The 10,865-nt window shown below is 33.1% G+C and overlaps 3 protein-coding genes across 3 annotated transcripts; all 3 read right to left on the bottom strand.

The window, feature by feature from the left end:
- Positions 1-2,558: 2,558 nt before the first annotated feature.
- Positions 2,559-3,405, bottom strand: LOC145077227 (uncharacterized). The gene is made up of 2 exons (XM_079022980.1): positions 3,178-3,405; positions 2,559-2,846 (listed from the first exon to the last, which is right to left on the bottom strand). Exons 1-2 carry the CDS (start codon positions 3,349-3,351, stop codon positions 2,673-2,675), a joined length of 348 nt encoding a protein of 115 aa, XP_078879106.1. The 5' UTR covers positions 3,352-3,405; the 3' UTR covers positions 2,559-2,672.
- A 1,847-nt stretch (positions 3,406-5,252) lies between these two features.
- Positions 5,253-7,561, bottom strand: LOC145075031 (SET domain-containing protein). Its single transcript, XM_079021322.1, has 3 exons — positions 6,677-7,561; positions 6,497-6,603; positions 5,253-6,410 (listed from the first exon to the last, which is right to left on the bottom strand). Exons 1-3 carry the CDS (start codon positions 7,419-7,421, stop codon positions 5,499-5,501), a joined length of 1,764 nt encoding a protein of 587 aa, XP_078877448.1. The 5' UTR covers positions 7,422-7,561; the 3' UTR covers positions 5,253-5,498.
- Positions 7,562-8,723: 1,162 nt separating this feature from the next.
- On the bottom strand, positions 8,724-10,272 carry TY2 (thioredoxin Y2). Its single transcript, XM_079021501.1, has 5 exons — positions 9,961-10,272; positions 9,424-9,512; positions 9,171-9,348; positions 8,974-9,055; positions 8,724-8,889 (listed from the first exon to the last, which is right to left on the bottom strand). The coding sequence occupies exons 1-4, from the start codon at positions 10,165-10,167 to the stop codon at positions 8,990-8,992; spliced, it is 540 nt and encodes a 179-aa protein (XP_078877627.1). The 5' UTR covers positions 10,168-10,272; the 3' UTR covers positions 8,724-8,889; positions 8,974-8,989.
- Positions 10,273-10,865: the final 593 nt, after the last annotated feature.

Raw genomic sequence — 10,865 nt, 5'->3', positions numbered from 1 at the left:
TATTTATTTATATTTAAATTGCTAAAAAAATCCAAGGAGACCAAACTATGTCTATAAGCGTATTGCTAATTTGCTATTATGGGTAAATATGAAGTATATTCCTGATTTTAACAGCAACAGTGAAGTAAGTTGCTATTTGTCGTGATTTTCCCTTTATCTTTATTTTTTTGTTAACTTTTTTGGTAACATACAATATTTTGGGGTGTTGACAAGTTTACCAACTTGATTGGTTGTGTAAATTACTCTAATAACGAATCACTAAAGTATAACATGCAGAGGGTAAATAATGTTTTTAGTTGTTCATGGAACAAAGATGGGGTTTTATATTAAGTTTTTAAAAAAATTATTTTATAATTGTAACTTGTAACTGATTTGTCGTGGCTATGTATGTAACTGAAACATTGTCCATAAACTACTATATATCCATATGTTGGAATCAAGTTCTGTTCATTAATATGTTCATTTTTAAGCATTAGATAAACTGATAAAGGCTTCATATTCCATATTATAACTTAAATAGTGTACATGAAATCGCTTGTAGGACAAACATACAACGATTGAGTTTTCACATAAACATGCGGTGCATGTTGCTAAAAAGATTGAAATATGTTTGCTATTTCAATAGTATTTTATAGTTTCCAGTATCTCAAACTTTTTTTTTCTTTAACTTCAACAAGTTTGTGGTGCCCATGCACTTCTAGAACAAAATTAAAATTAATGACAAATCTAAACTCGTCTATTGTGTTGACTTTTATCCAACATGTATAAAATAAAATTTTCTAGTCTTTATAGACACATTTGTGTTTTACATTTATGGATTCATTTTTCTTTTTGTTTTATCGGATTTTGAAGTAGACATGAAGGGAAAGTAGTTTGCATGGCATGTCTACTATTATTGTTATTGATGACTACTATGATGTATCCAATCTATGGTTTTGGCAAACCTGAGAGTTTAAGAGGCCGTTTGATAGATGTCGTCTGAGAAAGTTTTCTAACTGTGAAAGAAACCATGTTGTTTGATTGTTCATCTAATTGACTGTGTTGAATGATGAAAAATGACCATATTACTCTACTGTTCTATATTGTGATGGATGAAGTTGTTGAATAATTATAAAAACATACGAATTGTCATACAAAATCAAAATTATACAATAATCATTTAAAAATCCAAATTCAAATTGTCATACAAAGTAATTAAACATAAATCAATTAAAATCCAAATCGAAACATACTGAAATTAAAAATAACATACTAATTTGCATACAACTCTAAAGTAAACCAAGTGAAAGTAGTTGATTAGCAATATGTTCACGTAAAGTCCATATATTCAACGGCTTCTGAACCCCATTCTATGTCTTGTATGTTTTCACTCTCAATTCCTCCACCTTGCACACCAAGATTAACCATAATGTTCTCTTTAAAATTTGCAAATATATATAAAATTCACCATATATATATATATATATATATATATATATATATATATATATATATATATATATATATATATATATATATATAATTCAACATCTTTGTACAAAAAAACAACATATATGGTTTTGATTTTACCCACAAAAAGTTCACAAATTCTGAAGCATGTATCCTCTTCCTATGCTCGAAAATTACATGAAAGAAAATATGGTTTTGATTTTATCCACAAATTTTGAAATGCTACACTCATATTTCGAAAATCATAAAAAAGAGAAGTAATGAAAAAAAAAAAAAAGAATAAATCACAAACAAACTATTGAATAAGATTGGAAAAAAAAAAAAAGAAAAAAAATAGAAGGAAAGAAAGAAAGAAATAAACCATCTTGGGTGGATATGGAGGAGGGTCGGCGACTTCTGGTCAGAAATGGAGGAAGGCAGCGACGTCAGAAATGGAGGAAGGCGGCGGTGTCTTTGCCTGCAAAGCTGCAAAGGGAAACGCGATGATGGTTGGCGGAGTCGCTGAAGGAGACTTCTTAGGAGCGTTTTTTTGTTAGGGCACAATGGTCGAGGCGTATTACTTTTCCATCCAAACTTGAGTTTGTGGTTGTGTGGGAAAGACTCAGTTTATCGGGAAAGCTGAATTTTTTTTGTGCAAACCAAAGGGTCTTTGTGGCTCATTCAGCCAGAAAAATCTTTATGAGTTTGGAAAAATGTTTATAAAACAAGACCTAAGACCGTTTAGAAATCATTAACGTTAATATTTTTTTATATTTCTAATCAACATGTGTATTACATTATATTATTAATCAACATGTGTATTACACATGCATCTAACTTAGTATTATATGAAACAAATATCCCCTCCCTTAATACGATTCTCCTTTGAAAAATTATCAATATATCTCTATAGAAAACTAAAACAAATCTATAATGTATAAAACACCCTTCAACAACAACATAATACAAAATGCAATTAAAGTATCATGTAATCATTTTGTTTGTTTTTGTTTTTACTTTGTTTTTTGTTTTTCTTTGCCCGGCCTTGTCTCTTTATAGGTTGTGGTTTTTAATATAATTTTTCCGTTTCCAAAAAAAATAAAATATCAAACGATTAGTGACATGAGGAATTCCATAAGTTTGTACTTTATTTAATGTGAGAACCCTATAACATAATACTTAAGTTTGTATTTTATTTCATGTAATACGTGCACACATAGTATTTATTGAAGTAGGCATGGCAACTAAAAGAGATGGTGATGCTTCTTGGTGTCCTGTGCCTTTTCATCTTCCTTCTTATCATGGTGCTCGTGGAATGCATATCCACCAGCTCCCACAGCAGCTGTCGCTGCAATCTCTTCCTCCAATTTGTGGCGGTGTGCGTTCTCTGGATCCTTCTTTTCCTCATGCTTCTCATGCTACATTCATTCAAAATTTTATTTCAACATTTTTTGTAATATTTAATACATATGTGCATGCATGACACATAACATCGTATTATATAGTAGATCCAATCATGTTTTCTTGTAAATAAAACGCAATTAAATAGTTCATATGTGGAATTATGCAGCTCAACCACTAAGCTCCCATGCAACATGAATACACATACATGTTAGGTAAATGGTTAAAATTCAATCTTGTTATGATCCATTGAGATTCAACCTTGCTTTGCTTGGATTAAAACAAAGAAACAAATGAGTATGGGTGCAACCAAGTGATGAACATATATAGGTGAATGATCATGGTTACCTTTGCATAGAGCCCTGCAGCCACAGCACCTACTTCACCAAGGTGCTCATCTTTCTTGTGTTTCTTCTCATCTTCCTTGTAATCATGGGTTCCCTCAACAGGATAGGCTGCAAAAGACTCCTCATCATCCTTATTGTGATGAAAAAGGTGGTGGTGCTTCTTCTCTTCATCCATGGTTAAGTTGTTGATTAAGAAATAAGAATGATGAATTAGTGATGATAAAAAGAAGAGTGAGTTTAAGAGGTATTTATTTATAATATAAGCAATTGTGAATTCGTTTTGGACGCGTGGACAGTTTTAATATAGTCACAACCTTCCCTACTTAGTTATTAGTATGATATATTAATTATAGTATGTCATATTATTTAGATCAAAACTTATCTAATTAGTTGAAATTGTTGAATTTTAATCAACCATTTATACCTTTTATATAAAAGTCAAACAAAATGTGCTAACAAACAAACAACAAAATACATCTATTTAGATATAGTTCTTTGAGTCCTTCCAAGATCATATTAATTGTGTTTGGATCTTTTTACTTTAAAAAAGGTTAAGAGAATATCTACTTAAATAATTTTTACTTTTTTTTTGTTAATATATTTGTCTAAAATAAAATTTTCTATTTACCTATCTATCATAAGGCTACGAATTGATTTAAATTGGTGTTGTTGAACATAGTTAAACGAAAATATCTACTTAAATCATTGATGTAAAACCTAATTAGTATTTATAATATAATATATAATAACGAGTATCATTGTTTGAAAATGATCATGTTTTTAAAAAGTATTTAAGAAAAATATTGTACCGTACGCAAATTGATTTGGTCTAATTTATGCAAACACAATGTTTGTATTTCTTTTAATAGAACCATTCAAGTTTAAATAACTTTTAGGGAAAATGGACTTAAAGATATTAACAAAATTCTCATTTTGTTAAAAAAAAACCATTAAATTTTATTTTTCTTGGGCATTATATCATTAAACTTACTTAAATGTTCAAAAATATTATCACTACCTATAGTAGCAGGTTTATCCAGGTTTACGTAAAAAAAAATATTGACATGGATATTACGTGGCAAAGAGAATATTTCAAAAATAAATATTGACACATAATCCCTATTAGACAACCCATCCCTTCTCTTTTCTTTTTCACAAATAAGAAGTTTCGTATTGAATTCTGATATATCTTCCCTTTGTTAAAAAATAACTTTTTGTTCACCATGTATAATACATTCTTTTGCTAGTACTACTATCACTTCATTGCGATTTAAAATATTTTATTTATTAAAGTCAAGATTCCAAACCTGTTACTATTTTTGGTTTCTTTATCTTTTGAATTTGAACTTTTACCAACAGGAACAAAGTTGGAGCTGATTTTAAATTTAGGAATTTGAGTGCCCACTTTGATTATCCCAATGAAAATTTCATGTAACCCTAGGCATATAGTGTTGAATTGTTTGTTTAGGAATGTGATTCCTACACGAGCATTGAGATTATAAAGTCCTTCACGTATACCCCTTCAAGGCTTCAATAGTAATTTTGAAGAGAAAGAGAAACAAGGTTGCTACAAGCAACAAAAAATGATATAAATACAAGAAATTGGAGAGGAAAAAGTTTGATAAAAATAACCCAATCCAAGACAACAATCGGTATGAAGAAAATAATAATGTTTACCAATGGGGACTTGCAACATGTTATATCGATTGGCGAATGAAGCTACTATCTATATCAAACCACAAAAGGTTATCAACAATCTAAAGCATTTAGAAAATTATATAGTTTTCTAAGAAAAATGAAAATTTTGTAAATGCAGAATTTTTTGTTTATCAAAATTACAAAGAACTTGGAAAATGGATAAGTATTGTTTTCTAATTTCCAAAATTTTTTAAAATATATAAAGTCAACCCAACCCTAACCTCCCCCTCCCTATTTAAAATAACTTCAAAAAAATTCAATGTTTCTTTTCGGAAAACAATTTAAACTCCATTTAAAATAACAAAAACTGAAACAAATAGAAAATATACAACCAAACACATTTTCTAATTTTCTAAACGAAAAATGAAAACTCAAAAGTTTTAACCAAACACATTTCATTGCATTTCATTTTCCAATAAAAACTCCACTCCTTTTTTTGAAAACCTATCCAAGAAAACTGAAAACAGTTTTCCACGACCAAAAGCAACATATATTGTCTAAAATGTCATGTACACATTTGGTTTTTTTCCTCTCTCAAGTCTCAAAACACCTTTTTCTTATTCATGATTTTGCCATTTGTTGCCATCAAATGTAAGTTTCTCCACAACAATTACTAGTAAATAATCATTCACCACAAGCTTTTGCATCTCCACCATAAACAAGACCTCGAATATAACAACTCAAATGTGAATCCTTCCCACCAAAAATATTCATCAAAACCCCACCATATAACAAACAATGAACACCTACCCACAAAAGCTCAACTCTTTCTTCGCCCCCCTTAATTTCCTTCACATTCATTAAGAGATCAATGGGATCTTTAACAACTTCAAGATAACTATTTCCATGAACCAAAAACTTCCAAACCTTAGGCATTATATCAGTGATGCAATTTATAAACTTGTTGGATATGTCTAAAACCCTTCTGGGACTTTGCCCATTATCAAACTCAGCTTCAAATACATCAATCAGACCACACTTTAAGCATTTAAAACTTTGAAGCTCTGAATCACAATCAGACATTATGTTTCTAGCAAGATCTAGCATGGATTCACCAGCACCAATCCAGAAATTTGAAACCGAAGCAATGAAACATGATTCATAGAGAAAGAGTTTATGTGTTACAACAGCAAGTAACAAGGAGTATGCAGCACTGAATCTTTTCATCTTTAAAGAATGTAACAGATTTTCATCCATTGATCGAACCTTATAAGCTGAAGCTAGAGTTGTGTAGGCATTTAAAGATAGATGATTTTGGGGGTGTAATCTTATTATGAGATCTTCATAATTGAACTTGAACCCATTCAAAAGAATATTTTCCAGCTTTTTGCAGCAAGATTCGGCATCATTGGAAGATAGATATTCATCAATAGCATCGTTTATGTACTCTGTAAGTTTTTCTATTCCCACATCATTGGAGGAGGCAGTGGTCAACGTCTGTAGACACTGGTCAACGTGTGTTGGAGGCACTGCAATACATCGATTACAGCAACATGTAAATCGATACTTGGACCACAAGTCCAGTTGCCTCAACTCCTGGAAAAAACAGAAAGATGATTGAAGGAAAATAATATGTTATTTCATGAATTCGCACATAGAATGGATTTGATGAAGTTGTTTACCTTCGGTTGTAGCAAATCTGTGTATGCGATTGTAATCTGCGCCCCTTTCTTTATGGGCTTTATATTCCTAATAACCACTCTTGGACCACCATGGATCTCCGTCGATTCTATTACATATAAGCAATTCAATTTCTTGTTTATGAATTGGAAACGTATGGATTTGAGGGTTTAGTGAATTACCTGTTAGGAATTGGGAATTTGGAGAAAGCTCAATTGGTTGGCGACCATTAGAGGATGCTGGAGTGATGAGAAACCGTTGCCCACTACCGTGGCTCTCCGGCGGCAAGAACAGATAGCAGGCATTTGGGGAGCAACTGTGGTTGATCCACGAGAAAGAAATATCGTACACAGCAATCCCCACTGATAGACCAACCCTATCTTGCACCTCCACGGCGTTTGTTACCACCACGCACAACACCGCCTCTTCCAGTAAATATTCTTCGGACAAATTGGAATCGGAGACGCCGTCTCTCATCATTGTAGCTGCCGCCATTGCCCTCGCGCCGTTCTTTATTCTGGTGGAAAACTCATCGTCGTGATTAGACATAAGGAGATGGCGACGGTTGCTCATCAACCCACAGATTCTGTCGTATTGTTTGAAGGGATGGTGGCGTTTAATTTGGAGAAGCAAGAGGAGAGCGGCGCGGAGGTCGGAGGTTTGGCCATCGTAAGGGTTCTGGGAGAGGTGGAGATGGAGGTGGTGGGAGGCGGAGGAGAGGTGGAGGGGAGAATGGGAAGAAGAGCAGGAAGGGGAGCAGTAGAGAAGAGGATGAAGGGAAGGATGGGGATCGGGCGGAAGAGGGGAGAAGCAGGAGGCGCAGTGGGAGAGGAGGAAAGAGTCATGGAGTGAGTAGGAGAGAGGAGAGAGCGGTGGGGTCAGGTCGACTCCGATGCTTTCTACTTCTGCTGCTGCCACCATCTCCATGTTTCGTATGTCTCCAGCGCCACAATTTTAGACGTATAAAAACCTTCATTCTCATATTTTAACTTCAATTCATAGAAAAAAAAAAATTCAAACCCAAAATTCTTTCGGAACTAAATATGAAGCTTGATCACAAACATAAATCTAGTTGAATCAAAACCCCGATCTGCCTTTAATGTTTATTTCTCAAATAAAATATGGCATTTCCATTCCTGCAAAAATGTTATTTCTCAATAAGAAATTGACATTTTGGCATGAACAAACGAAAAAGTAAATTGTTACAAAAACACAAATCTATTGGATATTCAATGAATAAAACACACATATGGGTTCAAATTTCATTTCTCAACAAGATACGATATTTTCATAGTTGTTCCTAAGGGATGACATTTTCAAATCAGCACATACAAAAATGTCAGTTGCTAAAAAACACACACACACACACACCATATAATCTAGTTGGCATTCAAGGGAGTGAATGTATATAAATTATAAAACCCTAAAGTTCATTTCTCAGTAAAATATAGTCCAGAAACACCTAACATTTTTGCAAATGTTCTCCAAAATTGTTATTTTTCATTGAGAAATGACATTTTCATAGAAACCCTTATGATAACATCGGCTGTTACTATGAAAACACCAGAAACACCTACAAGAATATTTAGTAAATTAAAAAACAAGATAAAAAATGGTATTTTCACAGTATGGCAAAAACGCATCTTTCATCTACGAAAATTGTATTATCGCAGGACTTTGAACTTTGAAAGAATACTATTAGCCCTTTGGTGTAGTCCTCCTAGATGATTTTCTTTTTTAAAGAGTTTTCAGTGAATTTATGAAAATAGAATATGAAAAATAAAGTTAAAACTTCTTTGGGGTTTATATAGGCGGACCATTGTGTCCCATTTCGCATCCATATAATCCATTCCGTAGTGATTTGGCCCATTTCTAATGGTATGCTACAAAAATGAGTGGGTCTTTTGCTTAATTTTTAGCTAAATCTTGTAGTAAGTTAATAAAATTAGCCAAATTTGTTACTTTTATCTTGCTTTTATACTTAATTGTCTGAAAAAGGTGATTTCAAGTGATTCCTCTCCGTTTACACCATTCAAGGAACACAATCAAATATCGTATCTTGTTGAGAAATCAATGGTCCATTCAGAGGTTATCAAACAACACAAAGAACTAAGAAGTTTAACAATACTTATATAACTGTAACATGCACCAAAAGCAAGAATGGGGTTAAAGAACCCAAAAAGATCAAGCTCCCAAAAGTCCAAAACCAACAGTCAATCACAAATTCAATTGGTATCAAATCTTTGTTACTCTTCTCTGATCAATAAAATCCAAACTAGCAATTGTAATCACATTTTAAAACCAATACCACTTCTGAACCAAATCAAAATGTATAAACACATATACAACAAAACAAAACATAAAACCAAACCAATGCTTCACATCAAGTTTTAACCTGAGGAAATAAAATAAAAATACTTTAAAGATGTCAAATGGTATGAAAAAGGATTTAAGAAGAAAAACAGATGAAAAAGATTACCAAGTTTTATCCAGTGCTAGTTCTTAACTTTCAGTGTACCCTCAATTCGTTGGATAAGCTGGTTTGCTGTTAAAGCTCCTTCCTAAAACCAACCAATACAATAAAAATTATATAATTGTTATTACTATTATTCTTTTCAACTATGAAAGAGAATAATAAACAGCAAAAGATTGATGAATGTTGCATAAAAAACTTACAAAACGATCAAAAGGTTTTCCATCTTTGAATAAGATGAAAGTAGGCAAAGCTTCAATGTTGTACTTGTTTGCAATTTCAGGGTACTTTTCAGTATCAATTTTAACTACTTGGAGTGTGTCTCCCATGGTGATACTAACTTCATTCAGTATAGGACCCATAAATTGACATGGCCCACACCTGTAAGTAACAAAGATGACGATTTAAACCAGAGCTTAATACCTAAATTGATTGAAAGATCAAAGAAAGAATTACCATGTTGCATAAAAATCAACCAATACTGGCTTCTCAGCTTTTTCCAGTAGCTCATCAAGGGAGGAAAAAGTTTGCTTCTTTGCTTGAGCCTGATTAGCAAGTAATTAGTCAGTTGGTTTTTTGTTTATCAATCCACAAAATACTTGTAACATCATTATCAGAATATGTTGAAGTGGATTTGTACTATAGATTAGGGATTTTTGCAGTTATAAACAAAAGCAAATAAGAGAAACAATTTCAACTCTTTAATAACCAAAATCTTCACGATTTTCGGGAAGTAACTCAAATGAGGGAGGAAAGGAAAACCTAATTTACAATTAACTTGCTAAACAAATGGAACTATTGAAACAAAATGATATGATTCGCATCTAACATTACAAACATAAAGTTCGCAAAAACACAGGCAACAGAAAGAGTAAAACAGGAGTATTATCAACATCGAAGTCCTAAACATAGAAATTCAAATCTGCTTAGCGAGTTAAACGATAGATATCAGATATATGGAGAAACGAAGAGAAGAGATGAAAAGGAGATTACCAGGATAAGTGTTCGGGACTTAGATGGGAAAGTAGTAAAGCGACGATTACTAAGAGTAAGACGAGGAATCCGTGAATGAAATTGCAGAGAAGACAGATTGGAAAGCCTTGAGGAGGAGGAGGAGGATGAAGAAGATGAAGCCAACGGCGTGGAACGGTCAAAAGTCCATGAGCGACATGCGGCGGGTGCAGTGACGGAGATTGCCATCGGAGATTTCGAAGGAGTGTGAAAGAGACCCAAAACGTTTGGAAATCGGGAGAGCAGACGGAAGATGATATGGAATTTGTTGCTCCTGTAGAGCCTTGCGGTTGGACGAAATCACATTAGGCATGTTTCTTTTGCTTCAAGTCCTCTACATTTTTAGAATTGTTACTTCACCCCCTCAACTATATCTATTTGTATCTCTATCTAGAGATGCACAAAGACCCGATCCGGATCCGGATCCGATCCGGTTTGATGATGTCACGCCGAATCCGATTCAACCTTTAATCCGAACCGGTTTCAAACCGGATTTGACCGGTTTTCCGAGCCCCGCATCCGATTTGGTTTAATCCGATCCGATCCGAAATCCGATCCGACTTTGCCCTTTTTTTTTTTTTAAATACATATTTTTTGGACCTCAAATATAACACAAAATGCAACATGGGTACATTAAAATAGTTAAAACATATATCAAACGTCGAATTAGAAAGAGTTTTTAAACTAGTTAAATAATAATAATAATAATAATAATAATAATAATAATAATAATAATAAAGTGGCGTTATAACATTTAGCCAAATAGAAATAGTTTTTGTGGTCTTCCACTTCGTGTCGCCTTCATTTAATTATTCTTCAACTGCCACGCGAGTAACTAGGGGTCTCATCAATGCCATATTCTTCATCCCCGTCTTCGTCTTCGACTT

The sequence above is a fragment of the Lactuca serriola genome, chromosome 9 (assembly GCF_051521515.1).
Source record: "Lactuca serriola cultivar US96UC23 chromosome 9, Lser_US96UC23_V15, whole genome shotgun sequence".
NCBI classification, from domain to species: domain Eukaryota; kingdom Viridiplantae; phylum Streptophyta; class Magnoliopsida; order Asterales; family Asteraceae; genus Lactuca; species Lactuca serriola.
The sequence above is the reverse complement of the archived record's forward strand: the minus strand, read 5'-3'. Positions and strand labels throughout refer to the sequence as shown.

Coding starts and splice junctions, on each gene's coding strand:
- LOC145077227 (XM_079022980.1), bottom strand. CDS start 3,351: ATGGATGAAGAGAAGAAGCACCACCACCTTTTTCATCACAATAAGGAT. Junction 2,847..3,177: donor CTGCAGGGCTCTATGCAAAG/GTAACCATGATC, acceptor GAATGAATGTAG/CATGAGAAGCATGAGGAAAA.
- LOC145075031 (XM_079021322.1), bottom strand. CDS start 7,421: ATGGAGATGGTGGCAGCAGCAGAAGTAGAAAGCATCGGAGTCGACCTG. Junction 6,604..6,676: donor AAATTCCCAATTCCTAACAG/GTAATTCACTAA, acceptor TATATGTAATAG/AATCGACGGAGATCCATGGT. Junction 6,411..6,496: donor CAGATTTGCTACAACCGAAG/GTAAACAACTTC, acceptor TGTTTTTTCCAG/GAGTTGAGGCAACTGGACTT.
- TY2 (XM_079021501.1), bottom strand. CDS start 10,167: ATGGCAATCTCCGTCACTGCACCCGCCGCATGTCGCTCATGGACTTTT. Junction 9,349..9,423: donor GTTGATTTTTATGCAACATG/GTAATTCTTTCT, acceptor TGTTACTTACAG/GTGTGGGCCATGTCAATTTA. Junction 9,056..9,170: donor GAAAACCTTTTGATCGTTTT/GTAAGTTTTTTA, acceptor GGTTGGTTTTAG/GAAGGAGCTTTAACAGCAAA.